A 26,810-nucleotide genomic window follows, 5' to 3' on the forward strand; every position below is an offset into this window, starting at 1 on the left:
CAGTGCACACATTCATTATAATGCCCTGGGCATCACATACGACCTGGCAGTTGATGGAGGGGGTGCCCCTGCGGTTGATGTAGGCCATACCTTGCTCACTGGGTGGTGCTTTGATGCATATGTGCGTGTAGCGTATAGCACCTACTACCCCAGGGTATTCTGCTATTTGGTGGAAGAGACGCATATTGCTGGTCAACACCTCACGGGTGTTGAGGAAATATACGTGCTCACTGGCTTGTGCTGACATGGCATCCAGGAACTGGTGGAATGCTCTGGATGCTGATGCCTGTGAGATCCCCATGATATCCCCAGTTGTGCTTTGGGAGGTAACTGTGGCTAGTATACCTAGGCCTACTCATACCTTGGTATCCACTGGGATGGGTTCCCCTCGGTCAGTTTGGTGTGTCAGGTCTGGCCGGCACAGCTCAACAATTAGCTCTAGGAGGTCTCTGTCCACCCTATAGCACTCCACTATCTCCAGCTCCTGTAGCCCCTGGTAGGATACCCTGGGTCTGTACACTCTTCTCCGTCTCCTCACTGTGGGTTGTTCGGCAGCATTCACATCCTCACCACCCTCAGCCTCTTGCACATGTTGTTCTATGTTGCCTGCTGCAGCCCTTCTCATTTTGTAGGTTTGTTTGTTAAAATTTCCCTGCTTGTATACACCAGTGGTGTAGAGTGTGGGAAAAACCAGAGGGGAAGGTGTTTGCTTAGTTTATAGTAGTGTTCTGGGCTGGGCTGGTCTGCTGCCTGTGTAATAGGCTGATGCTGATACATTTCACCTGCCAGCTATGCTAGTTCTCCTTAAATACCTTCCTATTGCTGTTTTCCCTTCCCATCACCTCCCTGTTTAAGCCCATGTGCGTTCTGCACAAACAGAGTGCTCAAATGTGCACACTGCTGCTATTTCCTGGTTTAATGTATTTTTTCTTCCTGTAAAACCCAGTGCGTGGCACGCACACCTGATTACACTTTGTAAAGAGTGCAAGGCAGGTTTAGACACACCCCCTAGCTTTGCTGTGCTAATCTAGGAGCAAATCCAAGCAGGAGGCCTCCAATCCACTTACAGTATGCCTGACACCCCACCCCCATGATGTCACCTACTTCCTAGTCTTGTATCCAGCTATTCATACTCTTACACTGTTGGGACCTGTCTCACATGCTGGGGAAAACTGGGATTCACTATCCTTCCCCTCATTTGCATAGGATTGCCTGCTAATGCATAGTTATATATCTACACTGAGCCTCCCCCCTTAGCAACCACTACTCACTGGCCAGGTTGTCTTCTGCCTGCCATTGTCTTGCATGGCAGAATACTGATTTTAGTTAGAATGCTTATTTTAGGTTTATTTTCTTATTTCCCCCCCATTCCAGTTTGCACACCGCTGCCCTATGCTTAAACAGCCGAGATCGGCAAAAAAAAAATAAAAGTTGATTTTTTTGATTTTTTTTTGTATTGTTTGCAATGCCAATGGCCTAATACTTGGCCATTGGCATGCTTCCTCAGTGATATGCAGTCTTTATTTGGAGCTGTCATAGCTCCATTTTGGATTTTGCAGAAATGTACTCGGTTACTAACCGAGTACATTTCTACGGATAGCACTAGTCCTGCACAGACTGTTGCAAGCTTCCTGGATTGCAAAATCACCTCATTTGCATGGTTTTCACCTGCAAATGGGGTGATTTGCATACCAGGGCTTAGTCCATGTAAGATTAGTGCAGGAGTGCTCGTGCATGCCCCTGCAGGCTGTTCCTGGATCGCATGGCAGACATATTGCCTCCGTGGGCTCCTGCACCAATCTTGCACTCCGTGCAAGCTTTTGTGAATCCAAGAGAGTGTTCCACAGTTGGAGATGGAAGGCTGAGATCCATCTATCCCACCCTCCAGCAACAATAATGCTGCTGATGTGGCCACTTCGCCAGTGGAGAGTTTCCCGCCATACCTCATAAATTTCCCTTTTTTCTTGTATTTTTGCCCAGTCCCTCATAACATTTTACTTTTTCTGGTAAACCAATATGCATTATAGTCAATCTGAAATTCCATACAAACTTATGCTGATGTAAAACTTATTGTATTATTAACATTTTAAGCAAATTGGAATAATATTTGTGACTTTGCCCATTCCATTTTTTAGCTATGTCCAGAATTCTTGAGTAAAGAAGTTGAGAGGTATGCTTCCTACCCCATTAAAAATGTCTTCTCTGCAGTAGCTGTTTCAGAGTTTGGCACATGCCACACAGTCATTAGGAAGTCTTTAACAAAACCAGAAGTGTGTTCTTTATTTCAGTCAATAACTGCCACTGTGAATCTTCTATTTTGCCACCCCAAGTATAGTAAGTTGACCAAGCCGCAATCTAAAATTAATTTAAATTATATGTGTGAATGTCACTTATCACCTCAAATATTTAAAAAAAATGAACTTGAAGAGGATGTAGTGATTTTTAAATGCTTTTTTCCCCTTTTTTTAATTAAACACTAAACATAAAAACAAAATGCAAGCAAATGTTAAATTCAGAATATAAGCTAACTAAACTTAGTTGAATGTGCTGAATGTAATAAAACAACAGACTGGTCAGTATACTGGGAGCCAGTCAGCCATGGGTTCCCCTGCAGCAGTGGGCCTCATATGGCTACAAAAATTGCCCCTATTATAATCCAGCACTGGGGGCATTCATATCATCTGGACAGAAGGTATTAACCTGACCACTTTGGTTAATACTTCTTGGAATGACAGTTCCAGACCTTGTTGCATTATCTCAAAATCTTTTGTTTTGGGGACAGAGAAATAAAGCCCTTAATGTGCCAGAACTAACTTGTGTTTGATTAGCTGCATGGAAGTTGGAGGGGAAACATGGGGGAGGATGAGAGTGAGCCACCAATGTTTTTACCCATCCTGGGATGGGGGAGTAGCCTAGGTGTATACTCACTGCAATAAGCAGCACATGAGCCTGTCTGATTCTATGCTTTATTAGCAGTGACTCACTTATTCAGTAGGATACACATGTAAGGAGGTGTGCATGTGCATCCTGGGGACAGTGTTCATGAAGCTGCAAGGTTGCTGTGGGGGTTGACAGTTAGACCACACTCCCTGGTACTATTTCATCACTACACCAGTCTCCTTATTTTCATCAGTGGCCCTGTACATGGGTTGGGCTGAGGCCTAGTGAGGTAAACATAGGTCTGATAGACTGGGTGAATGAGGAGAAGAGTTTGTGACAGCTGATGGTCAGCTGTGGGGAAGAAACAAAAACCTTTGGCTTTGGGGCCCACTGAGGATTACATATAAGTATTGTACAGCCTGTTTGAAGCCTATGAGCCTACCTAGTATAATGCTGTGGAAGGATTTCATGTGTAAACTTTACCTGAAGAAAGCTGATATTTCTTCGGAAAAAAATAACAACAGTTAATAACCAGTTTCTTTTGACAAAGGTAGATTATACATTGAAAACAAAGGAAGTGCTGATTTTACACATTTCAGCAGTATCTTTGGATTATTATCTGTGTGTTGCTTTATAGGTAGAATGATTTTAAAAAATACTTTGACTGCATCACACTAAATTATATGATTCACTTGACACACTTTGATATACATCATGCTAATGTGAATTTTTATTTAGCAATTAGCTGATGTAAGCACTTAGCCTCACAGCTCTGGGGTCTAAAGGTCAGTCCTTACCTTTGGTTACTGCTATGAGTTTTCATGTCTTCTTGTGTTTGCATGAGCTCTCTCAGGCTATACTGCATTTTCTTCCAACGCATACAGGGAGAGTGTCTATGTGCATACATATATGAGAATACTTGAGGAGGGATATTATATAAACACACACACACACACACACACACACACACACACACACACACACACACACACACACACACACACACACACACACAAACCTATATGGGTATAAATCTCTCTCTCATAGATAACTATCATATATATATATATATATATATATATATATATATATATATATATATATATATATAGATGGGTCTACTTCATATGATCTAAATTTCATTTGACTGAAATTCATTTGACTGAGACCAAAACACTGAAAGTTCAAAAGACTGAAAACTTATTTGACTGAAACTCATAACACTGACACATTAAAGTAAAAGGTATATGCCCTTTTCCCCACTATAGTGCGATCCTGGAGTTAGTATATATAGTTAGGGGGGTGTGGGGGGTTGAAGACCCCCACATACTTTATACATTTTAAACCATACACATGGATATTTATAACTGCAATGAATATCTCTTTGCAGAAAACAATATTTACCTAAACTATGTGGGGGGCTGTGTCCCCCACACCCCCTAACTATATATACTAACTCCAGGATCGCACTACAGTGCGGAAAAGGGCATATACCTTTCACTTTAATGCGTCAATGTTATGAGTTTCAGTAAAATGAGTTTTCAGTCTTTTGAACTTTCAGTGTTTTGGTCTCTGTCAAATGAATTTCAGTCAAATGAAATTTAGGTCATATGAAGTAGATCCATATATATCCGTCCGTGAGCCATGGGTTATGGCTGAAAGGAATTTAAGAAGGACAAGGTTCATTTACATGACTAATAAATAAATAAAGCAAATTAAATTCAGTTCTGTTTCTTGCATTAATTTCATGGCTCTATTCTCCTGTCTTAGCCATATTCTTTTAATGTTCTTCTACACAACAAGTTTAACTATTGATCACAAGGTATTAGAAGCCTATAAGTAAAGTAATGCTAAAAGAAAAGTCTCACTCACAATAGCTTTATAAATGCAAAAGGCCAAGTAGTCAAATGTATTCTGCATCATCCATTTGAATGTTACCAATCCACTGAACCATAATGAGATCAAAAAAATATCAAGCATCACTTCTGTGAATGGGGGAAAAGAGCATAAATGGAACTATCACCCCATGACACCCATGAAAGTAGTATGTAGACCTAAGAAAGGGGCAGTAATAGCTCCCTCTCCCAGTTCAACAAAATTGGTTTGCACAACTGCCTACTTGCATGCAATTTTGAAGAGCTGTGTTAAGCATGTTTTTATGTTTTGGTCACAACTTTTGCACAGTGTGGTTGTCTCAGTGCTTGTTTGCCCCTCACCTTTCTTTAGATTAGATTATAAAATAAATGATGCATGTTGGAAAATGAAATGAAACAATGTACACTTCCTAGATGTTTACTGTCCCCTCTGAGGCAGGTAGATTCTTGGAAGATAAAAAGACTTGGCAATTTGACATGGCTCCTGTAACAATTAATGTAATTACCCTAATGACTAACACCAAAACAAGTTACACTTATGCTTAAGTTATGCTATGTGCTTAATTTGGCATGCAGAAACACACTTATTTATCACTGTCTGTTTAGAGTTATCCATAGAAGTGTTTTCAGTTCCTCAGACTAGATTTATTTGAGAATTAAACACAAAGTTATCAACTTAAACATAATATGTTATTATTCCCTTCATTTTATTTTAGTCCTAGCCAGTCTAAGAAATCCTCACAGTAATCCAATGCCTCTTTCATTCTCACTGTCATACCTTGTATTGTGAAGGTGTACTAGGGAGTGTTTAGCATAATGGTTAAGATCTTTACCTGACAGATACAAGATACAGGGTTTGATTCTAGTGTCCATTTATTGGTTAGGCTGGTAATAGTCTTACTAGTGTTTACCTATAAAACTACATTACTTGATGGATGAGAGTCTGCTCTTTCTGCCATCTATGGGGACATAGCATACAATAAACTCATCTCATGAAATAACATGGTAAGAAGCAGAGTAAGGTATTGGTTGACGTTCTGTACATATCTCTCTCAGATATTTTTTATATAATGCCATATTTCTCTCTTCCTCTGGTAGCCAATGAGCAGAGTAGAGTCATGCAGCCATCCCGTGTATGTTTGTGCTTTGTCAGCTATATGTCACCCACTTGAGGGAGCTGAGAGCTGGCATTGTTTACGTTCTCCCATTCATCCCTGGTTTACTTCTGCAATCACAAGCTACAGCATTCAACCAATGACTTCTGGGTCACAATCCAATGACTTTATCACTCGGTGTCAACATACCAGCTTTACATGAGCAGTTTGGAATGAATCATTTGACTGTTACACCACAATCACAATCTGTTAGCTGATAGCTGATATGATGGAGAGAAGGAAGGTTGATATATTGTGCGTGCAAGAGACCAGATGAAAGGGTAGTAAGGCCAGGTGTATAGGAAGCGGGTTAAAATTGTTTTATCATGGTGTGGATGGCAGGAGAAATGGGGTAGGGGTTATCCTAAAGGAACAGTATGCCAAGAGCATTTTGAAGGTGAAGAGAGTGTCTGATAGAGTGATGTTTATGAAGCTTGAAATTGATGGTGCAATGATGAATGTTATTAGTGCATATGCTCTACAAGTTGGGTGTGCTATGGATGAGAAAGAAAAATTTTAGAGTGAGTTGGATGAAGTGGTGGTGAGTGTACCCAAGGGTGAGAGACTAGTGACCTGAATGGACCTCAATGGGCATGTTGGTCAAGTGAACAGAGGGGGTGAGGAAGTGATGGGTAGGTATGGTGTTAAGGAGAGGAATGCAGAAGGTCAGATGATTGTGAATTTTGCGAAAAGGATGGACATGGCTATGGTGAATACATATTTTAAGAAGAGGGAGGAACATAGGATGTTCACAACACAAGAGTGGAGAAAGATGCACTCAGGTGGATTATATCCTATGTAGGAGGGTCAGTCTGAAGGAGATTGGAGACTGTAAAGTGGTGACAGAGGAAAGTGTAGTTAAGCAGCATAGATTGGTGTTCTGTAGGATGACATTGATCATCAAGAAGAGGAGAAGAAGTGTGATAGCAGTGCCAAGGATTAAATGTTGGAAGTTAAAAAAGGGTGATTGTGAGGTGGAGTTCATGGAAGAGTTAAGACAAGCACTGGGAGGTAGTGAAGAGTTACAGAATAGCTGGGAAATTACAGCAGAGCTAGTAAGGGAGACTGCTAGAAAGGTGCTTGGTGTGACATCTGGACAGAGGAAGGAGGACAAGGAGACCTGGTGGTGGAATGAAGAAGTACAGGAGATTATACAGAGGAAGAGGCTGGCGAAGAAGAAATGGGATTGCCAAAGAGATGAAGAAAGTAGACATGAGTATAAGGAGATGAGATGCATAGCAAAGAGAGAGGTGGCGAAGGCTAAGGATAAGGCATATGGAGAGTTATATGAGAGATTGGACACTAAAGAGGGAGAAAAGGACCTGTACCAATTGGCTAGACAGAGGGACAGAGCTGGGAAAGATGTGCAGCAGGTAAGGATGATAAAGGATAGTGAGGAAAACATACTCACAAGTGAGGAGTGTGTGTTGAGTAGATGGAAAGAGTACTTTGAAGGGCTGATGAATGAAGAGAATGAGAGAGAAAGAAGGTTGGATGATGTGGGGATAGTGAATCAGGACGTGAAGCAGATTAGCAAAGAGGAAGTAAGGTCAGCTATGAATACGATGAAGAATGGAAAAGCTGTTGGCCCAGATGACATACCAGTGGAAGCATGGAGGTGCTTAGGTGAAATGGCAGTGGAATTTTTAACCAGATTGTTTAATGAAATTTTGGAAAGTCAGAGGATGCCTGAGGAGTGGAGAAAAAGTGTTTTGGTACCTATCTTTAAGAATAAGGGTGATGTGCAGAGCTGCAGTAACTACAGAGTGATAAAATTGATTAGTCACAGCTTAAAGTTATGGGAAAGAGTAGTGGAAGCTAGGTTTAGAAGGGAGGTGATGATTAGTGATCAGCAATATGGTTTCATGCCAGGAAAGAGCACTACAGATGCAATATTTGCTCTCAGAGTGTTGTTGGAAAAATACAGAGAAGGTCAGAAGGAGTTGCATTGTGTCTTTGTGGACTTAGAGAAAGCATATGACAGGGTGCCTAGAGAGGAGTTGTGGTATTGTCTGAGGAAGTCAGGAGTGGCAGAGAAGTATGTAAGAGTGGTACAGGATATGTACGAGGGTAGTGTGACATTGGTGAGGACTGCAGTGGGAGTGACAGATACTTTTAAGGTGGAGGTGGGATTACATCAAGGATCAGCTCTGAGCCCTTTCTTATTTGCAGTAGTGATGGACAGGTTGGCAGATGAGATCAGACAGGAGGCCCCGTGGACTATGATATTTGCAGATGACATTCTGATATGTAGTTAGAGTAGGGACCGGGTTGAGGAGACCCTGAAGAGGTGGAGATATGCTTTAGAGAGGAGAGGAATGAAGATCAGCAGGGCTAAAACAGAATATATGTGTGTAAATGTGAGGGAGGGTAGAGGAATGGTGAGGATGCAGGGAGTAGAGTTGGCAACGGTGGATGAGTTTAAGTACTTGGGATCAACAGTTCAGAGTAATGGTGAGTGTGGAAGAGAGGTGAAGAAGATAGTACAGGCAGGGTGGAGTGGGTGTAGAAGAGTGTCAGGAGTGATTTGTGACAGACAAGTACCTGTAAGAGTGAAAGGGAAGGGCTACAAGAGGGAAGTGAGACCAGCTATGTTATATGGGTTGGAGACAGTGGCATTGACAAAAAGGCAGGAGTCAGAGCTGGATGTGGCAGAGTTAAAGATGTTAAGATTTGCACTGGGTGTGACTAGGATGGACAGGATTAGGAATCAGTATATTAGAGGGTCAGTTCAGGTGGGACAGTTTGGAGACAAAACAAGAGAGGTGAGATTGCGTTGGTTTGGACATGTGCTGAGGAGGGATGCTGGGTATATTGGGAAAAGGATGGAGCTGCCAGGTAAGAGGAAAAGAGGAAGGCCTAAGATAAGGTTTATGGATGTGGTGAGAGAAGACATGCAGGCGGTTGGTGTGAAAGAGCATGATTCAGAGGACAGGAAGAAATGGAAACAGAAGATCCGCTTTGGCGACCCCTAACGGGAACAGCCGAAAGCAGATGATGACCACAATCACAATCTGTTAACTTTGCCCACTCAACTGCATAAATTCTGGTCTACAGTCAATGCTTACTTATATTTTGTTTAATGGTAAATAAATAATGAACAACATTAAAGCTTATTTAGAATTACAAGAATTTACCTACAAGTGTCCAATCTGATGAGTTAAAATACCTTTTTGAAGAGACCTGATATGTGCATGTATTCATCTTTTTAATTACATTTATCATCTTTGTGCTTGTCTGCTAAATTTAATTTGTACAGTATGTTAAGAACTTGACCAAGGGGTCTGTTTGGATATTTATTAATTGACATTTGATTGCCAAGAAAGTCAAACTGGGTAGAAGACCATTTTCATGGGAGGCCCAGAGGGAAAAGCTTCAGATTATTGCAAAACATTATAAGAAGAATAATTTTACAATCTTTAAAAATAAAACAAAAACATCTGCCGTTTAAATAATTATAAAAAAATAGACATAATAAGAATTGATACATGGCTATGACAATCATTTAATATTTAGAGAAATTTTAGACAGTTTGTAGCGAAATTAAAGGCAAGTTAGTCTAATGAAAATATAAATTGCAATATGAATTGAGGGAACAGTCTTATGGCATATTTAGAGAGAAAGGCATGTTAGGGAATTAATAACAGTAAGGAAGTAAGCAAAAAGGTAAGGTAAGGAGGTATAAGGAATAAAAAGGTACTTGTTAATATTCAGGGATATTGTTCATCCAGATTATGAGCAAGAACAGAGACAGATTTTAGCTAGGAATTCTTTCAGAGTGGTTTTGAAAGATGGGTGGCAGGGAGGATTTAGACCTGATGGATACAGGTAAGGAGTTACATGCCTTAGCAACCTTGCTTGAGTACAGACAATGCCAGCAGATTTGTTAAGTTTGTATGCAGACAGGAGGTTTTGGTCACTCGGTTGCAATGTTTGACTGGGAACATAGTTGTGTAATTTTTTTTTAGGGTTGGACTGGCAAATTGATGCTAGATAATTTTACAGATGTGAGAAGTTGTGTATATGTTAGTTGATGTGACAGTTATAACCAGTTTAGGCTTTTCAGTGCTACACAGTGGTGGGTTCTGAAAGGGGTTTGTGATGCAAATTAAGTAACTTTGTTATAGCATTGCTTAAGTTTTAATTTTTATGCAGCCTGGAGGTTAGTAAGGATCGGAGCAACATAAAGAAGTGTGGGAAGGTGATAAGTAGATGCAGGTTTAGTTTTTGTTGCATTGGTGAGAAAGTTTTGGCTCCATAAAGCATCCCTTGCTTTTGATTATATGTTTTTGGCCCCACATGATTTCACTTACATTTACAGAAAGGACATTAAACTGCATATCTTTCTCCATCAGAACATAATGTTTTTTTTCTTTTTAGTGTTCCAGTCATATGCTCTAACTAATAATATAACATTCCAAATATATCAGGCCTTTATTGCAATATCTGCTCCTGCATTACAGTCAGTGCTTGCAAGCATTACTATGTATTTCATTCTTTCTCTCTCTTTTTCCTTTCATTTTTTTTTTTTTTGTATTGAAAATAGATTGAAGAACTTCATTTCAGCCTGTGCTTTATTAGATGCCTACCTCTTATGACCTAAGCTGAGGAAAAATGAGAAACAGACCACTTATCAATAAAAATCTGAACACCATAATTTCCTCTTCTCTTCTCTTCTTTAATCCAGTCTCCTCTTCATACAGGCTGTCATTTTTTAATGAACTGACTACTGACATATTTTTTGTGGCAGCCTCAAACCTAAGTGCATTAGATTACAGCTTTTCGTGCGTGTTTTTATTTCATTAGTAACAGGCAATTCTATATTTTTTCACAGGTTGCTCATCGAGCTCAGCAAGCAAGTAGCACCATTACTAAGATTACTGCTGTATGGATGTTTGCATTTATTGTTTATGGACCAGCACTGATGTTTGGGGACACTATCACAGGACAATCACAAATACCGAGTGACCATTGTTATGCTGAATTTACGTATGGTTGGTACTTTTCAGCTTGCCTTCTAACTTGCAATTTTTTCATTCCCTTCATCAGTGTGAGTTATTTCAATTTAGATATATACTGGAATATCAGAAAGCGAATGAAAAAGAGGGAAATTAAAGTGATTAATAATATGCAATTTGAGTCAAAAAGAGAAGAAGAAACATGTTTATCCGTCATAAGAATATATATACTCTTACTAAAGGAAAAGTTGGTCTGTTCTTCTTCTGTGTCAAAAGAATCTATTGTTAACAAATGTTGTCAGCAAACTCCTTCATTACAAAAAATGGACAAAATCAGTAGCAGTCTGAATAACAGGCACATCTCATCAACAGCGGATGAGCAGAAAATACCATCTCAAATTTCTGCAGTAAGGCTGTCCAAGGATAAAAAGATTGCAAAGTCTCTTGCAGTACTTGTTTTAATTTTTGGCATTTGCCAGGCACCATACACATTTGTTTCAATCATTAATTCAATAAGTTGGAATGATGTTGGATATTACTGGAGTTGTATCACATGTTGGATTATGTGGCTGAACTCTCTCATTAATCCTGTTTTGTATCCATTATGCCACCGCAGTTTCCGAAGAGCATTCTCTAAAATATTTTGCCATAAATAAGATGTTACATGATTGATACTCTATACATTGTATATAGGCATGCTTGACAGATATACGTAGATTTTAACAAAATATGCATTCACCAGGGATATAAGTAGTGAATATTTTCACTAGAGTGCTAAGTCAAGGAATCATGGTATTGGTATGTCTTTAACAAGGGGATAAAATGAGTATTAAAGACACACAGGACAGGGAAACTGTATAGATTATAGAGAAAATACATGAAAGTGAGTTTGCAGCAGGTATACAGAAGGGTTGCTACTAAACTAAAATAAATAACTAAGGATTTGAACAGGAAGTCAAAGTTGGAAAACAATATTCATTTAAGCAGAAGCAGTGCTGGGGCTAACCCTAAAAAAAGTGCAAATTAAACATTGCTGAAAGCTATAATTCCAATGCATTTATGCATCTGTGAGCAACAGAACAAGAAAGCTAAGTAACCTATGTATGAATGTTGGGTTCTCGTTAGCATTTTGAGATTGTTATTTATAACGCATAATAGAAGAGTGGAATTTGAAGGACGGTTTATTGTGTGCTATGGAACAAGGCTTTTGACTAGAAAAAAACTGATGGAACATAATGAATAAAATAAAATAATAAAAAAAAAAAAACAAGCGATCTAGGAATTAGCTGAGTAAAGAACAACATTTGGACAAATGCTTTAATGGAGAGAGAGACAGCATCTTGGATTTCATGTTCTGATTAATTTGCAAAGAAGTGATCACCAGCGAGGTGGGTAAAGGTATTTTGAGACAATGTAGCAATGTTTGCTGATAAGAGCACATTCCTTAAAGTAACAGATACAGTATGTATTTTCACTGGAGGCTGAACTCTCATATAGAAGCACAAATCAGGCTGTCGAAACCACACAGACAGCACTCCCCACATAGCACACAACACACTCCTAGACCAACATATGCTGACAAAATGAAATGTAATCTTCCTAAATAGAAAATACCTCCTAGAATACTTACCAGTAAAGATTATCCCCAGCAAACCCAAAACCACTCAACAAAGCTAACACCTAATGCCATAGATAGAACCTCAATCAGTGCAGCTCCAAATACAAAGCTAACAGGGCAAGCAAACACTTTTCCCAGGACACTAGTCTAGGGCACCCATTGTAAGACATACTAATACCCCAATAGCCAGGCTGACCAAGGAGTAGATAAAGATTAGTTGCTTATCTGGAGGCAGGATCTGCCAAATTACACACACACTCATGTCACTACACAACAGGTACCAGTATAATTCTGTCATAGTCCATGTAGGTGTAAATTACCTGAGATGTACCTTTTCTAACTACATAAACAGAAACATTATAATTCTCTCTGATTATGTGTCTCAGACTGGTATGAGCCTAGCACTGAGCAGCATATTATCTTCACCAAGAATGATGCCACAGTGCCAACAAAAGATGATGGACTTTAACAATTGGTTGAGTTTCTGGTGTCATTCTAAGGGGATTCAATATTTTTTGGTATGGGAATACATGATAAATAGACCATGTTGCTTTGGCAGGCTTTTGAATACTGGTTAAAACTTCATTCTTCCTCATAGAACATTTTTTAGGCAATGCCGAATTGACAAACCTACTGACAAGGCAAAATCAACTCAACTGAACCTTATGGTGGTACTGTTCAATGCCAGGAGCCTAATGAAAAAACTGAACTCCTTCTAAGCACTTCTCGCCCTTCAGAATATAGACGTCTGTGCAGTTATCAAAACATGGACTAAAGCTGCAGATTGTATCCCAGCAGTATAAGGTTGCAGTTGCCTTCCACACTTTCAGACCAGTAGCTGCACATTCAGTGAATAAAAGTGGCGGTGTCTCAATATACATTAATAACAAGCGTACCTCTAGAATGGTTAAAAGTGATGATGTGCTGAAATTTCTCCACATGCAGGTCACCATAGATAAAACACTGTACATATCCTAACAAGCTATAGGTAACCATCTATGTCCCAGGAAACGCATAGCACATACGCAAGTCTAGTGGAGGAGCTCGCCATTCAACCTAACACTTTACTCATTGGGGACTTTAATTATCCTTCTATAGACTGCGAATCCTACATGGCTGAAAATCTACACAAGCACAGAGATTCCTGGATTTCATAAATACAAACACACCTAATAGTGCATATGCCCACTACAATCTCCAATACACTGGACCTCGTACTCATAAGTATAGAAGAATTCTGCACCACCCCCAATGTCATGTCCTCCCTGGTAAGGTCTAACCATAAATCTATCTCCTTCTAAATTAAAATCAGCTCTGTTATACCAGTAAACCCAATATTTAGGAACTATTCAAAGGCAAACTACCTTTTATTAAGCAAAAGTCTGTCAAAATTAAATGTCCATCCAAACCCTGTGAATACAGCAGACTATGCAGCTTTGTTCACAGAAACTCTGTACAACCATGGAATGCCTGCATAGAAGCTGCTGTACCTAATAGAAGTAAGCCCAAAACTAATTCCTAAAACAAATCACCCAGGTGGCATCTAGACTAATCAGGTTATACAACGTAAGGAACAAAAAGTCATGGCTAAAATCAGAAAGTGTAACTTTCACAAAGATAAGAACTATCTCATCAAAATAAATAAGCAGCAAAGAGTGTTAATTAAGTTCAGTAAAGCTAATTTTGAGGTCAAGATAGCCTCCCAGCTAAAGAATAACCATAAGAACTTCTTCAGCTATGTCATAAATTTCAAAGGCAGCACACAGCAGTGTGTTGAACTGGTGGTTAATGGTGCCACATTCACCGAGCCAGGCAATGTGGTGAATTTGCTGGCTGACAAATTTAGTTCTAACTTAACCCCCAACTCACCCCAGCCACCTCCCAAGAAATACCTTCAAACATAACCTCTACACTATAAATAGAGAGCATGTCCTGGTGACAGTCACTAAGGTGAAGACAACAGCCTCGGTGGGCACCAATAATATCCCAACAAGCCTCGTGAGTAGTCTAAAATGTGACCTGTTAGGGCCAATGGAGTTTAACTATGGTCTTAAAATAAGCTTTTTACCATGAGAATGGAAGACGGGAATGCACATCCCTCTTCATAAGACTATCAACAGATTCCAGAAACTACAAACCCATTAAGCTAGCAAATGTTAAAAACAAAGCCATGAAAAGGCTTCGGAAGAAGTTCATTGTATAGTGTGGATGAACAAAAGTGCTTACAATAAAGAACTAGGATTTTTTTTAGCACTCTTTGGCTGTTCTTTTATTACTTTCCATGGAAAGGATTGTCATAGAATTGATCAAAAAAGACATAGGAGACCTTCAGACACTGGATAAATCCTGTTCTGGCTTTGTCAAAGGAAAATCATGCCTACTGAATTTGGTGGACTTCTTAGTGAAGGTCACCAATGCAACGGATTAGGATAAAACAGTGCATGCTGCCTACCTTGACCTGGCTAAGATATTTGATGGGATACCCCACTTGGGCATTGCTAATAAACTGGATAGCCAGCTGGTTCACAGATAGGACCTGAGAAGTTAGGATTGGTAATACCACCTCTTCAAATTGGCCAGTACTAGTGTAGTCCCTCAAGGCTCTGTGCTGGACATTCCTCTTTGGCAGCTACTTCTCAGAAGTCAGGACCAATGTCAAGGTCCTATGACTGACCATGTTTGGATATCAAACTGGCAGCTTCCATAGAATACCTTCAAGATACTTACATCTTACAAGAGGGTCTAACATATACAAATGACTGGTGCCAAAGCCATGGCTTAAAAGCCAATGCCAATAAATTTATTTTTAGAACCTTTTGAGAAGTGTGCCATGCCAGAAAACTATGTCATCAATAAAATTCCATTATGAATTAACCCACTAGTCAGGGATCTGGGAAATATGTAGACAGTAACTTGACTTTTAACCAACATGTAGCCAGGACAGTAAGGAAATTCTTCAATATTGCTTAATGTATAAGTAAATGCATGGCATCTAGGTCCAGGGAAGTAATTGTACCACTGTGCTCGACCATCATCAGACCCATCTTCAGTATGTACCTGAACAGACACATGAAGCAACTGGAATGTCTGCAAAGGTTCCTTACAAAAAAGTACAGGGCATAAACACAATATCCTGTGTGGACCACCTAAAAGCTCTATCTCTATACTCAGTCTTCTACAGACTACTGAGAGGTGCTCTATGCCTGGCATAGAAGGCATCCCTGGACCCTGCTCTGGTGAACCTTTTGCACCTTTGCAAAACAAATAGCATCAGAGCTATAAGAAGAGACAGAGAGAGGGGGGGAGAGAGAGAGAGAGAGAGAGAGAGAGAGAGAGAGAGAGAGAGAGAGAGAGAGAGAGAGAGAGAGAGAGAGATACTGGCATTCCAGATAAGACAGACAATAATACTTTTTGCTGTGAGGACTAGGATAACCAAATAATAGTGATGAGGATGGGCAGAAGAACATGACAAGAAACAAAGCTTTGAATGAATAATTCAGCACAGTGTTCAAAAATGCATAAAGGAGAGATTCATAAAGTTTGAATCCTATGAAAACCGTAATAAATAGTTTGGCTTCTGTCCTTTCTCAGAAATAAGTGCACAGAAGGAATAAAAATTAATGGGTCTTTGTCAACTAAGCAGAGAAATGAAGATGTCACTAGCTAGTCTTTATAACATATCATCTCAAAATGTAGGGTACTGATGTATGGAAACTACTGACTTTAACCTCCACAGCAGGAAATACATAGACTCCATTCAAAGGAAGAATGCTAGAATATCTGGAAGACAGTGGGCCACTGGACATGATCCAGCAAGGACTTACACTAGGACTGACTAACACAGATTGATTAACAAATGCATTAAATCAAACTATGGAGTAAAGATTGCCTGCTTTTACTTTAGCAAGTCTTTTAACATATTCACATTGGCAGCTTTATGAAATATCAGAAAAACATAGAATGAGTCCTGTGTTTCTAATACAGATAGAAATGTAGCTAGACCATTAGACATAGGGGTTGGAGTTTATAGGCAAAAGTTATGTGCATCTGTGCAATGCTATTATACAAGGAGTTCACTGGGAGAAGTGCCAGAGATCTAATCGGGGATGCAGCAGGCTGGTGAAAACATCTGTATAATGAACAAAGGACTGCATAAGAAAGCAGAGCTGCTGCTGCTGCAGTTATTGAGTGAGCAGCACTTTACCAGCACATGGCAGGGGCAGTGCTGCAGTTGTTTGCTGGGCTGATGTGGCAGATCTCTCAGATAAGGAAAGCCCAATGTAGTGAAATATAGCCACTGCTAGTGGATGGATCCCACAAAAAGGCAATACAACTGAGCACAACAACCAACAGAAAGACCAGTGTGGCTGAACACAGAACTGGGGCAACTCTGTTCAGTATATAAATGAGGGTGATAGAAAAGCAGTAAAGAGAAGAACAGCAAGCAAAGGAAAACACTGAAAACAAAAACATACAGCAGGAATGAATAGCAGGGCAGGCATCAGACACAGAAAAACAGACACACAGTGATGATAAACAAAACAAGGTGTGAGGACAACAGAGGGATACATGCATAACCAGGGTGAGCAACTGGTAATGGGGAAGGTTGGACATGAAAAAGAGATGGGGAATAACATGCAAAGAACAAACTCATTAGAAAAGGTGGAGGGTGAGCTGCTATAATTGTCGGATGCCATGCCAGCACAAAGGGCAAAAAATGTAGGCATCATTTTTAGGCTGCTAATGTTATGGGCTAGTTCCTTCCTTGGAAGCCTGATGGATGGGACCTACTGGTCATGCAAGTCTACTGTTGTGCCAGATGGAACTCCATATTACTAGCACCCCTCCAATGTTAGTATATAAAGGAATTGAGGCCATTACCCTGCTTGATTAACACAGAGGTGATGATCTTCAAGATAAAGACCAACACTCCACTATCAGGTTACTGCTTTCTAGACTTGCACACCTAAATGAGTTGTACTAAGAGAAACCAGATAAGGAGGGTGTGCTGTCACTGATCTTGCGTTAGGAAGGCATGCTGTTACTGATCTGGAGTTAGGAGGGCATGCTGTCACTGATCTGGAGTTAGGAGGGCATGCTGTCACTGATCTAGAGTTAGGATGACATGCTGTTACTGATCTGGAGTTAAGAGGGTATGCTGTCACTGATCTGGAGTTAGTAGGGCATGCTGTCACTGATCTGGAGTTAGGAGGGCATGCTGTCACTGATCTGGAGTTAGGAGGGCGTGCTATCTGATCTGGAGTTAGGAGGGCATGCTGTCACTGATCTGGAGTTAGGAGGGTGTGCTGTCACTGATCTGGTGTTAGCAGGGCGTGCTGTCACTGATCTGGAGTTAGGAGGGCGTGCTGTCATTGATCTGCAGTTAGATTTCTGAAACAACACAAATATCTACACTTTTGAGAATTAGGGAGGTGTTAAGGAAAGTAGTTTGATATTTACACTCCTAGGATTCAGTAGAACTGCACTGATATTGCCAAACCTGAATTTGTATTTACTAGGTTAATAGCCTAAGTAGACTGAAATTGCCTAAAAAAGACACTGTTGGAGTAGATAAAGTCTCAGATGGTATGTGAAAGTCCTGATGAGATAGATAAGTCCAGATCATCTTTGGGGAAAAAGGCAGGCCTGTCTTCTATGCTCCTCCAGGCTGAAACACATTAAGGCTCCTCAGAATGACATCAACTAATGAAGCCAGTCTTCATTTGCTTGTAATGAACTGTTAATGCTTCTTTTATAGCTGAGAATTTTAATAAATACTTTTTTCTTCCAGCTGTTAGTAACCACTCTTGTTTAACAAAGGACATAAATTTATATAATGCACTGTATCCATACTTTGACTTTAATGTTGTTATGCTCCAGTTTGATACATCTTAGATGTAGAGGTATTGTTTGGCTAGACTGTATTTGCCTGCTTGCTAAAATTATTTGAGAGGACCTTTTCATATCTCTGTACTATGCATTTAACAATGTGTTATGAAATGCTGAGTTCTGGCAGACAAAAGAATTCTACTATTAATACTATTTATAAGAAAGTAAATAAAACTTCAGTTAAGTGCTTATAGACCCATAAGTCGAGCATCTATCATCGGTAAATGTTTTTAAAATGTCACTTGAATAAGCTGATTGTGCAGAATAGTTATAAGAAAAATGTTGATATCTTCTGACATGTATTCTTGGGCAGTTATTGAAATTTGTGATATAGCTAAGTTGGTAATTGACTTGTGTCTGACTCTTGTGGTTGTGTCCTTTAACTTAGCTAAGGTATTCACTAACTTGTGTTAATATATAATAACTTCAACAATGGATCAATTAGGTATTGATAGGTATATTGTAACACTAATACCACAACAGTAAGATGATCAGTCAGAACTGCTATTAAGGGCTCATAATCATATGTTTGTACTATGAAATCTGGAGTCCCTCGGGGATCTGTTTGGGAACTGCGCTGTTTAGTTTAGGGTTTTCAGCACCTCAGGGGGTAAGCTTAAATGATTAATTAAATTTGCTGATAACTGTAAGACTGAGTTATAATGACTTCAAATATTAATATAATTGCTTTAAACAGTTATCTCATAGAAGTTGGTAAATAGTGACCTAGCTGGTGTAGAATTTATAGGAGAATTGTGTGACAAACTATTAGAACAAGTTAGGAGCTTAAAGGATTTAATGATTATGATTAACAACAAAGTTATATTTAAAGATCATGTTTGTCAAATACACTGTAGAGAAATGCAATATTTACGAATGCTCTTTAAAGCAAAGGATATCCATGATCCAGATCATATGCGACTTTATAGAATCCCATTTAGATGTCTACACTAATATAATTAATCTTTTTGTACATTTACCATAGTACAGGTTAAATCACTTGAATATGTACAAAGAACATTTGCAATGTTAATTGCATCATTAGGGTGTACAGTATAAGTCTTCCCCGGGATGAATTAACACCTACACTAAGTGTACACTAAGTACACACCATTCTGAATGAACAGACAACACAGACATAACTCACACCATCTTCCTTCTAATTTTAGTTTTCATATTGATATTCTTGCAGCTTTAAATATTGACAGGGATTCATAAAGGTTACCACAAAGTGTAGACTACATGCACACTTAGTGTAATCTTTCTGAGTGACTAGAAATGACAAAAAAAATGTGATATGAATGTTGCTGAATACATATAATGTTCAGAGGGGAATTTAATAAAACCTACATTTTTTTACCATGTAGGCATCGCACCATGCTGCTAACATGGCTGTGAGCATTTTTAGATTCAGTAAGTGCTGCTGAGTGGCGCACACAAGAGAACCATCACAGAAACTTCTGTGGCATGCAAATCACCTAATAAGCAGGTGAGTCTGCACACAAGAGAACCAACACAGTAACTTCTGTGGCATGCAAATCACCTAATAAGCAGGAGAGTCCCATTAAAATGAGGCAGGTAGAGTGATCTAGCAAGTAGATAGGCAGGTCTACGGACCCAGTGTCAGTGTCCATAGCATAAATGGAAAAATTCCATGTAGAGGAGAATAGGCAGACAAAGGGGGCTGTAAAAATGTACATAGATGGACAGAAATGGCAAAGCATGTACAGATATGAGTGAAACTATCCTCTGTGTGTCTGAAAAATTAAAGGAAATATGTTAAATTAAATTTTTTTTAATAATCTGAACATTTGCACACTGTGTTACAAAGCGCAAACATGCTTTATAAAACAATAAAAAAGTAGAAAAAGCAAAATTAATATGATGTGACAGAAATGTATTACATGACCCTGTGTGGAGTATCTCCAATGGTGCATTGGTGCTGTTGCTAATGTGGTAGGACTTTGAAGTGTATAGTTTCCAGGCTGTGAGCACGGATCCCTATGCAAATGAGGTGGAGTTACTCAATAGTACAAAGGGGTGATCTTGTCTGCATGCTCCTTTCATGTAGGCAGAGAACCATACTGTTGTTTACAGAGGAGGTACCTGACATCAGGGGAGGGTGTGTCCAATTATTTATAATCTTATTTCAGCCTGTTTGTGCAGCCTGTCGTAGTGCTGAGCATATGCTTGCAGGGGGGGGGGGTATGTGCACTCACTTCTAAGCTTTGTTTAGCTAAGGGGAGTGTGTTTCCACGTGTTTGCACAGCACACCACTATGTTGAGCGCAGAAGTCTGGGGAGGTGTACACTGACTGCTAAGCTTTGTTTACCTACAGGGTGCGTGTGTGCATGTCATGCCACAGTGCTAAGTGTATCTAAAACCCAGTGACATATTAATTAGTTTTGACCTCTGTTTAACTTAAACTAGGGCCATTAAATGATGTTAATGATATACTAGACAGGTGCAATGCATCATAGGTAGTCAATCATACAGTCAGCACCTACAGCAAAGCACTATAAAGTAAGCATAAACCCGGAAATCTGATTCCTCCCCCCATATTCTGCACCATTAGAGTACTGACTTGGGCATTTTTACTGACTAGTGGCTGCTGCAGGTCTGCTACATCTGTATGTGCTAGATGCTGAAGTCGATGCTGCTGCTGCTGACAATAGGCAAGACAGAGAAGAAAAAAAGTGTTTAAGCCCAGGATAACCTTCCAGGGGCTACATGAGCTGGATATTGTAGAGCACTATAGGGAAGACAGGGACATACTACAAGAACTCACTGAGCTCTGCCGCCATCACCTCAAACCCAGAGCCAACAGAGAGGAACCCATCCCAGTGGAAACAAAGGTATGTGTAGCCATTAGTATACTAGATACACGTACTTTCCAAAGACCAACTGGGGACATGATACGGGTCTTACAGGCATCTGTTTCCAGGGTACTCCACCAGTTCTTGGAGCAATGCTACCACATGCCAGTGAGCACATTTATTTTCCCCTCACCCATGAGGCAAGGGCCAGCAATATGCAACACTTCTACCATGTAGCACACCACCTTGAGATTTGCCCATCTAACTGCAAGCAGCCACACGTGGATATACTGGTAAATGTATACACATAGCTAGGATAATAGTTATCCCACTGCTAGGATACTAGATGCAGATAACAGTACAAAGCAATATCACTCTGCAGACTACAAATGCTGTTCAACACAAGCCTAGTTTTTGTAATGCACAAGTACTGTGCCTGCAATCAAATAAACAACACCCAAACTGTGGCGCATGCAATAGGTACTGCAATCCATAGTGAATACAACCAGATAGGTAGGGGTTCTAGTCTTACTGCAGGCTACTTTTTATGTGTGTGTGTGTGTGTGTGTGTGTGTGTGTGTGTGTGTGTGTGTGTGTGTGTGTGTGTTTGAGTATCTGTATGTGTGTGAGTGTCTGTGTGTGTGTGTGTGTGTGTGTGTGTGTGTGTGTGTGTGTGTGTGTGTGTGTGTGTATATACCTCTAAAAAACAACTGCCATGACCTCATGAGCTATCCACCTGCAATGGTTATGAACTTTTTGGCCCTGCAACTTGGTGCTGGAATCCACACTGCCCTCTTCCACAAGGCCTGATGATGGCATCCACCTTAAGACTACCAGCTGACAGTGTAGTATCAGGACTTAAGCCATGGCACATACAATTAATACTGTGATCTACAGTGTGTAAGACTAAATAGGTAGGGGTTCTAATCTTACTGCAAGCTACTTGGTGCGCGCATGTGTGTGTGTGTGTGTGTGTGTGGGTGTGTGTGTGTGTGTGTGTGTGTGTGTGTGTGTGTGTGTGTGTGTGTGTGTGTCAGCTGACAGTATAGTATCAGGACTTACGCCGTGGCATGTACAATTAATACTTCAATCAACAGTGTGCAAGAATAGGTAGTGAGGGGATTCTAACCTCACTGCAGGCTACTTGATGTACATGTGTGTTTGCATGTATACCCCTGCAAGACAACTGCCATGCCCTCATGAGCTATCCACCTGCAATGGTTATGCACTTTTTGGCCCTATAACTTGTGGCTGGCATCCACACTGTCCTCTTCTACAAGGCCTGATGATGTCATCCACCTTAGGACTACCAGCTGACAGTAGCATCAGAACTTAAGTCATGGTGCGTGTGAGTAATACTGTGATCTACAGTGTATAAGACTAGAAAGTTAGGGGTTTTATTCTCACTGCAGGCTATGTGGTGCACGTGTGTGTCCCAATGGCATAAATATGATCATCTTTGTAACATAGAAATAGGTATGGTTTTGCAGTATTTTATTTGTAGATTGTGATGTGGCCTCCCAGTGGACTGACCACAACAAGGCGTGCTGATGTCATCAAGCAGAGTATGTCCTGAACTGATAGTACTAGCAGACATGAGGTGTGTAGCGTGCATCACATACTGTAATCTGTAGTGTGTACCATTACATATATAAGTGTTCTCATCTACATACAGGCAACTTCCACTATAGTCAGACAGCTTGACTGAGTCTAGGGGGTTGTATGCCCTGATGTACCCTCACCCAGGTCCATGGTCACTGGTTCGATAATATCCACCATGTGTAACAGTCATGCTCCCCCTGTTACATATCCAAACTGCATACAGTGAACTGTGTGTAGAAGACATATGTGTGCTGATCAGTTCCATGATGATCACTCCTACATCCATACAGATATGGATACACAGACAAAGAGGTGTACAGTTATGCTGGTCAGTGTAACCACCACATACGTGCAAGGGTATAACAGTTGCCGTTGTCCACTCAGTTGGTGTGCAGCCAATAGTGTCAGTATGACTGCATGGGTGCCCCAATGGTGTTAGTAATCCTTGTCAGATCTCATGTGGAATGCAGCCTGGAATGTTAGCATGTGCAATAGATGCTGTGTATCCTCCACTGAGAAACCAGTTATGAACTACTCTGTAAATATGGAAGTCATGGGACAGGTTGTAGGAATGTCATATATCACATGTGGTGGGGACAAGGAAGTGCAGTTGATGAAGACAGTGTGGGTGTACAGGTCAGGTATGAGTCTAGATCCATCATATGTGGCATCATGACATATGAGGTAATTGAAAATCTGGGCCTGTCCTTTGAGGTCACACATGTAACTACACTGTGCATTGTGGTTCTGCTTTGCGTGGGTGGCTACTTGTGTCATTTACCATGTATACTCAACATTGCAACAACAGTATGTGCTTCTTTTAGCTGAGGAGGTAGTACCTCCATGTAAGGGGGGCACCCTCATTCCAACTGTCACACAGCACTGTCCACCTGTTACTGTACAACCTGCTAATGGCAATTGCCCACCTGTCAGTTTTGCTGAGCCATGATGAGCCTGCATCACTCCTGTCACATACAGCCAAGTTCATGCCGCTGTAAAGTTGCTGACATAATACATGGGAGTAGAGCTCTGCATACTTGCCTGTCCCATTTGAAGGAGAGGTGCAGTCACCCTATGTCAACCATCCCACAGAAGGTTATAAATGGCTGTCTTGACATATATGTCTGTATTGTGTGCATGGTTGGGTACATGCTGGTAGTTCTAAGGAGACTGATCTGTGGCCAGATCCCACCAGGGAGGACCTCACATTGGGGTGCTGCACTGGTCACCCATATCGGTAAACCCATAATGCACTACATTGGTTCTGCATGCGGGGATGTCACAGTAGTGCTGTAGGGCATTGTAGGTAAGGACCTGGACCATCCTTTGGGCAACTGAGCCTCAGCATGACTAAGCAACACAGTGTGTACATATTACACTTCCTTAAAGTGCTTGTCTGAGCTCTACATAGACACCTTGCATGAATCTCTTCCTGCAACATGCTGGATGTAACTGCAACACTTACTTGCACAGAGGATAACCAGCAGATAGTGCCAAGCGGTGTCCTCAGATCTCTGAGTCATGTCACCTGAAATGCCATGATAGCAGTTAGCATAGATACAAGCACAGACACTGTTGTACACCAAGTAACACTGGACCACACACTGTTACGTTTGCTCAAGGCCAGAACATGCCTACCAGCTGTAAACAGCAGAGCCCATTGAGTGTTACACTATGAAATGGATGTCAGAAATATATCTCACTCTACCAACCATGCCCTGACAAGGTGTATGACAATATTAGGCCAGTAGACCTTGCTGGAAACTTTGTATGTCTTGTCCAGAGTATTATGTCAGCCAGTGGATAGGCAAGTGTCTGGCAGTGGGAGACCTGCACTGCAATGACACCAGTCACAAGTGAGGTTCACCTTCCTCCATTATTGGTGTACCCCATCTATCTATTCCCTCTCTGCAGTCACGGCCAGTGCCAGTGACCTCTGATTGAATACAATAGCAGATGATTGTGACAGCTCCTAATATGTAGATTCCCACACAGAACCAACAGGAATCCAACATGGTTAAGACACAGTCAGTTGTACTTTGAGCCACTGTAAAAGACTAACTGCCAATGACTGCACAATACTCTCCAGTGGGACATCATTCACCCCTAAAAAATATTGCAGTGTCTGCACACCACACACAGTTGAGCCATTACACATGGAGTTATGGATACACAGAGTAATGGGGTCTTTGACTCTCACTGGTTGGTAAAATGTGAGGCTGCATTCACTGTCGTACACCCTACACTGACAGGTGTGCGATGTAAATCCCAGACTGTCACTGCTATACTGAATGTGGTATTCATCACGGCTATCATTGTGTGCAAAGGTACCCTTGTTATGTCACTACATAGGCATATCATACAACTGTAGCAACCACACAGGTTACCTGGTTAACAAATCACACCATAGATCACAGGTCCTATGGAGTCCATGTCATGACCTTACATGTATAGTCTGTCCCCTACATGCTTTGGATGGATGTGTTTGGCTCCATACAGGGTGGTGTTGGATCCCACTGTGTACCTCCCTCATATCCATGACAGGACTAACACGTCTCACCTGTTCTACATGCCTACAACATCATTGGGTTATACATAATACATGCTGTAGAGACAGATATGTAACACAGACAGTAGACCCTACATGAAACAGCCCCCCCCCATGCATCTGAAGCACACATCTGCTGTGACACACATCATGTGCAGGTTACACACTGGGATGCAGAGCATGACAATCATAACTGGTGTTGGGAGACTGCCTGTACAGGACACAGGTTGTTTGTAGATGGGTCATCACCATCACCACAGCTTGTAGATGTCTGAGTTCCCAAAACCCGGGTGACACATATCAAGAGTGGCAGACCTGTTCAGAGATGAGGAATGCATCAGTATGTTGAATGCTGCCATTTTCCTTGTTAGCCTGTTATACACATATCAACCTATGGAGCCATGCACTTACAGTGCTGTACCTTGCTGAAGACATATTTCTGGTGTGCTGACATGCCATCCTGTGCTGCTTCATTGCCACTGTGTACCCACAGATTATACCAACAGACCCCTGAAACAGAAACAGGTAAGTGACACACGTGTCATCGTGTAAGTATAGAGCAATTACATCATACAACATAAGGTACACCAAAGTATGTGGCATACTTGTGATAAATGCCAGCATACAGTATCTGTCATTAACTACTGCAAGTGCCATGGCAAAACAACACAGCATTACACAACTAGTAACCCTGTGCATCAGACACATAGCTTCATTTCCCTGCATTGATGGCAAGGATGACAGTGATGTGGCACAGGTATCATCACTTGCACAGAGCGTTGTGTGGGAGTGTAGGAAGCCTAGGATGACCCATATGGTTGACAGCATTTGTGTGAGCCAGGAAGGGAAGCAAGTAAGATGGACCATGGAAAGGTGCTGTGTGTGTCTGTAGGTGACCTGCATTTGACAGGGGTGTGTGACTGTGTGTATGTACACAGTCAAGCTATGTGCTAGCCCTACATGTGTGTATGTTGGACAGCTTTGGACCATACATGATAGAGTTGACAGTTCACCATCTCCAGTCCCGAATACAAGAACTAACTCTGCTAGGAGTTGCACTGCCACCTCCATGTCCAAGGTCAGAAGTAATGCTAGTACCTAACGGTGACTGTTGTCTGCTGGGATCATGTCTCCCACAGGAATGCCCAAGACCACGGGCCCATGGCCTGCCAGTTCATGGTGTGGAAAGCACACATCTCGCTGTAGTGCTGGATGTACTGCCACTACAGGAGTGTGATTGTGCACAGCCACATGGATTCTCAACAGATTGGGTTGCTGACCTACATCCACCAGTCTGACACTCAACTCCAACCACACATTCCAGTACAGGCAATGTGTGGCCCAAGACAGACACTGTCTCAGCCCACCTTCTGTCCACTGCATCAGTCAACCGATCCAGGTTGTCCCCAATGTTGTGGAGGCAGTCACAGATGTCAGACTGTGCTGCATCCATAACCCTAAACATGCATCT

The 26,810-nt window shown here is 41.0% G+C and overlaps 1 protein-coding gene across 1 annotated transcript in view; it reads left to right on the forward strand.

The window, feature by feature from the left end:
- Positions 1-11,522, forward strand: part of LOC122797036 (histamine H3 receptor-like) — a 96,711-nt gene extending 85,189 nt beyond the window's left edge. The window contains exon 3 of the mRNA XM_044065810.1: positions 10,743-11,522. Within this exon, the coding sequence (XP_043921745.1) occupies positions 10,743-11,522 (780 nt within the window). The remainder of the gene's footprint in view (positions 1-10,742) is intronic.
- The last annotated feature ends 15,288 nt before the right edge of the window (positions 11,523-26,810 follow it).

Source organism: Protopterus annectens, chromosome 3.part0, assembly GCF_019279795.1.
Source record: "Protopterus annectens isolate FY-2018-M chromosome 3.part0, PAN1.0, whole genome shotgun sequence".
Taxonomy (NCBI): domain Eukaryota; kingdom Metazoa; phylum Chordata; order Ceratodontiformes; family Protopteridae; genus Protopterus; species Protopterus annectens.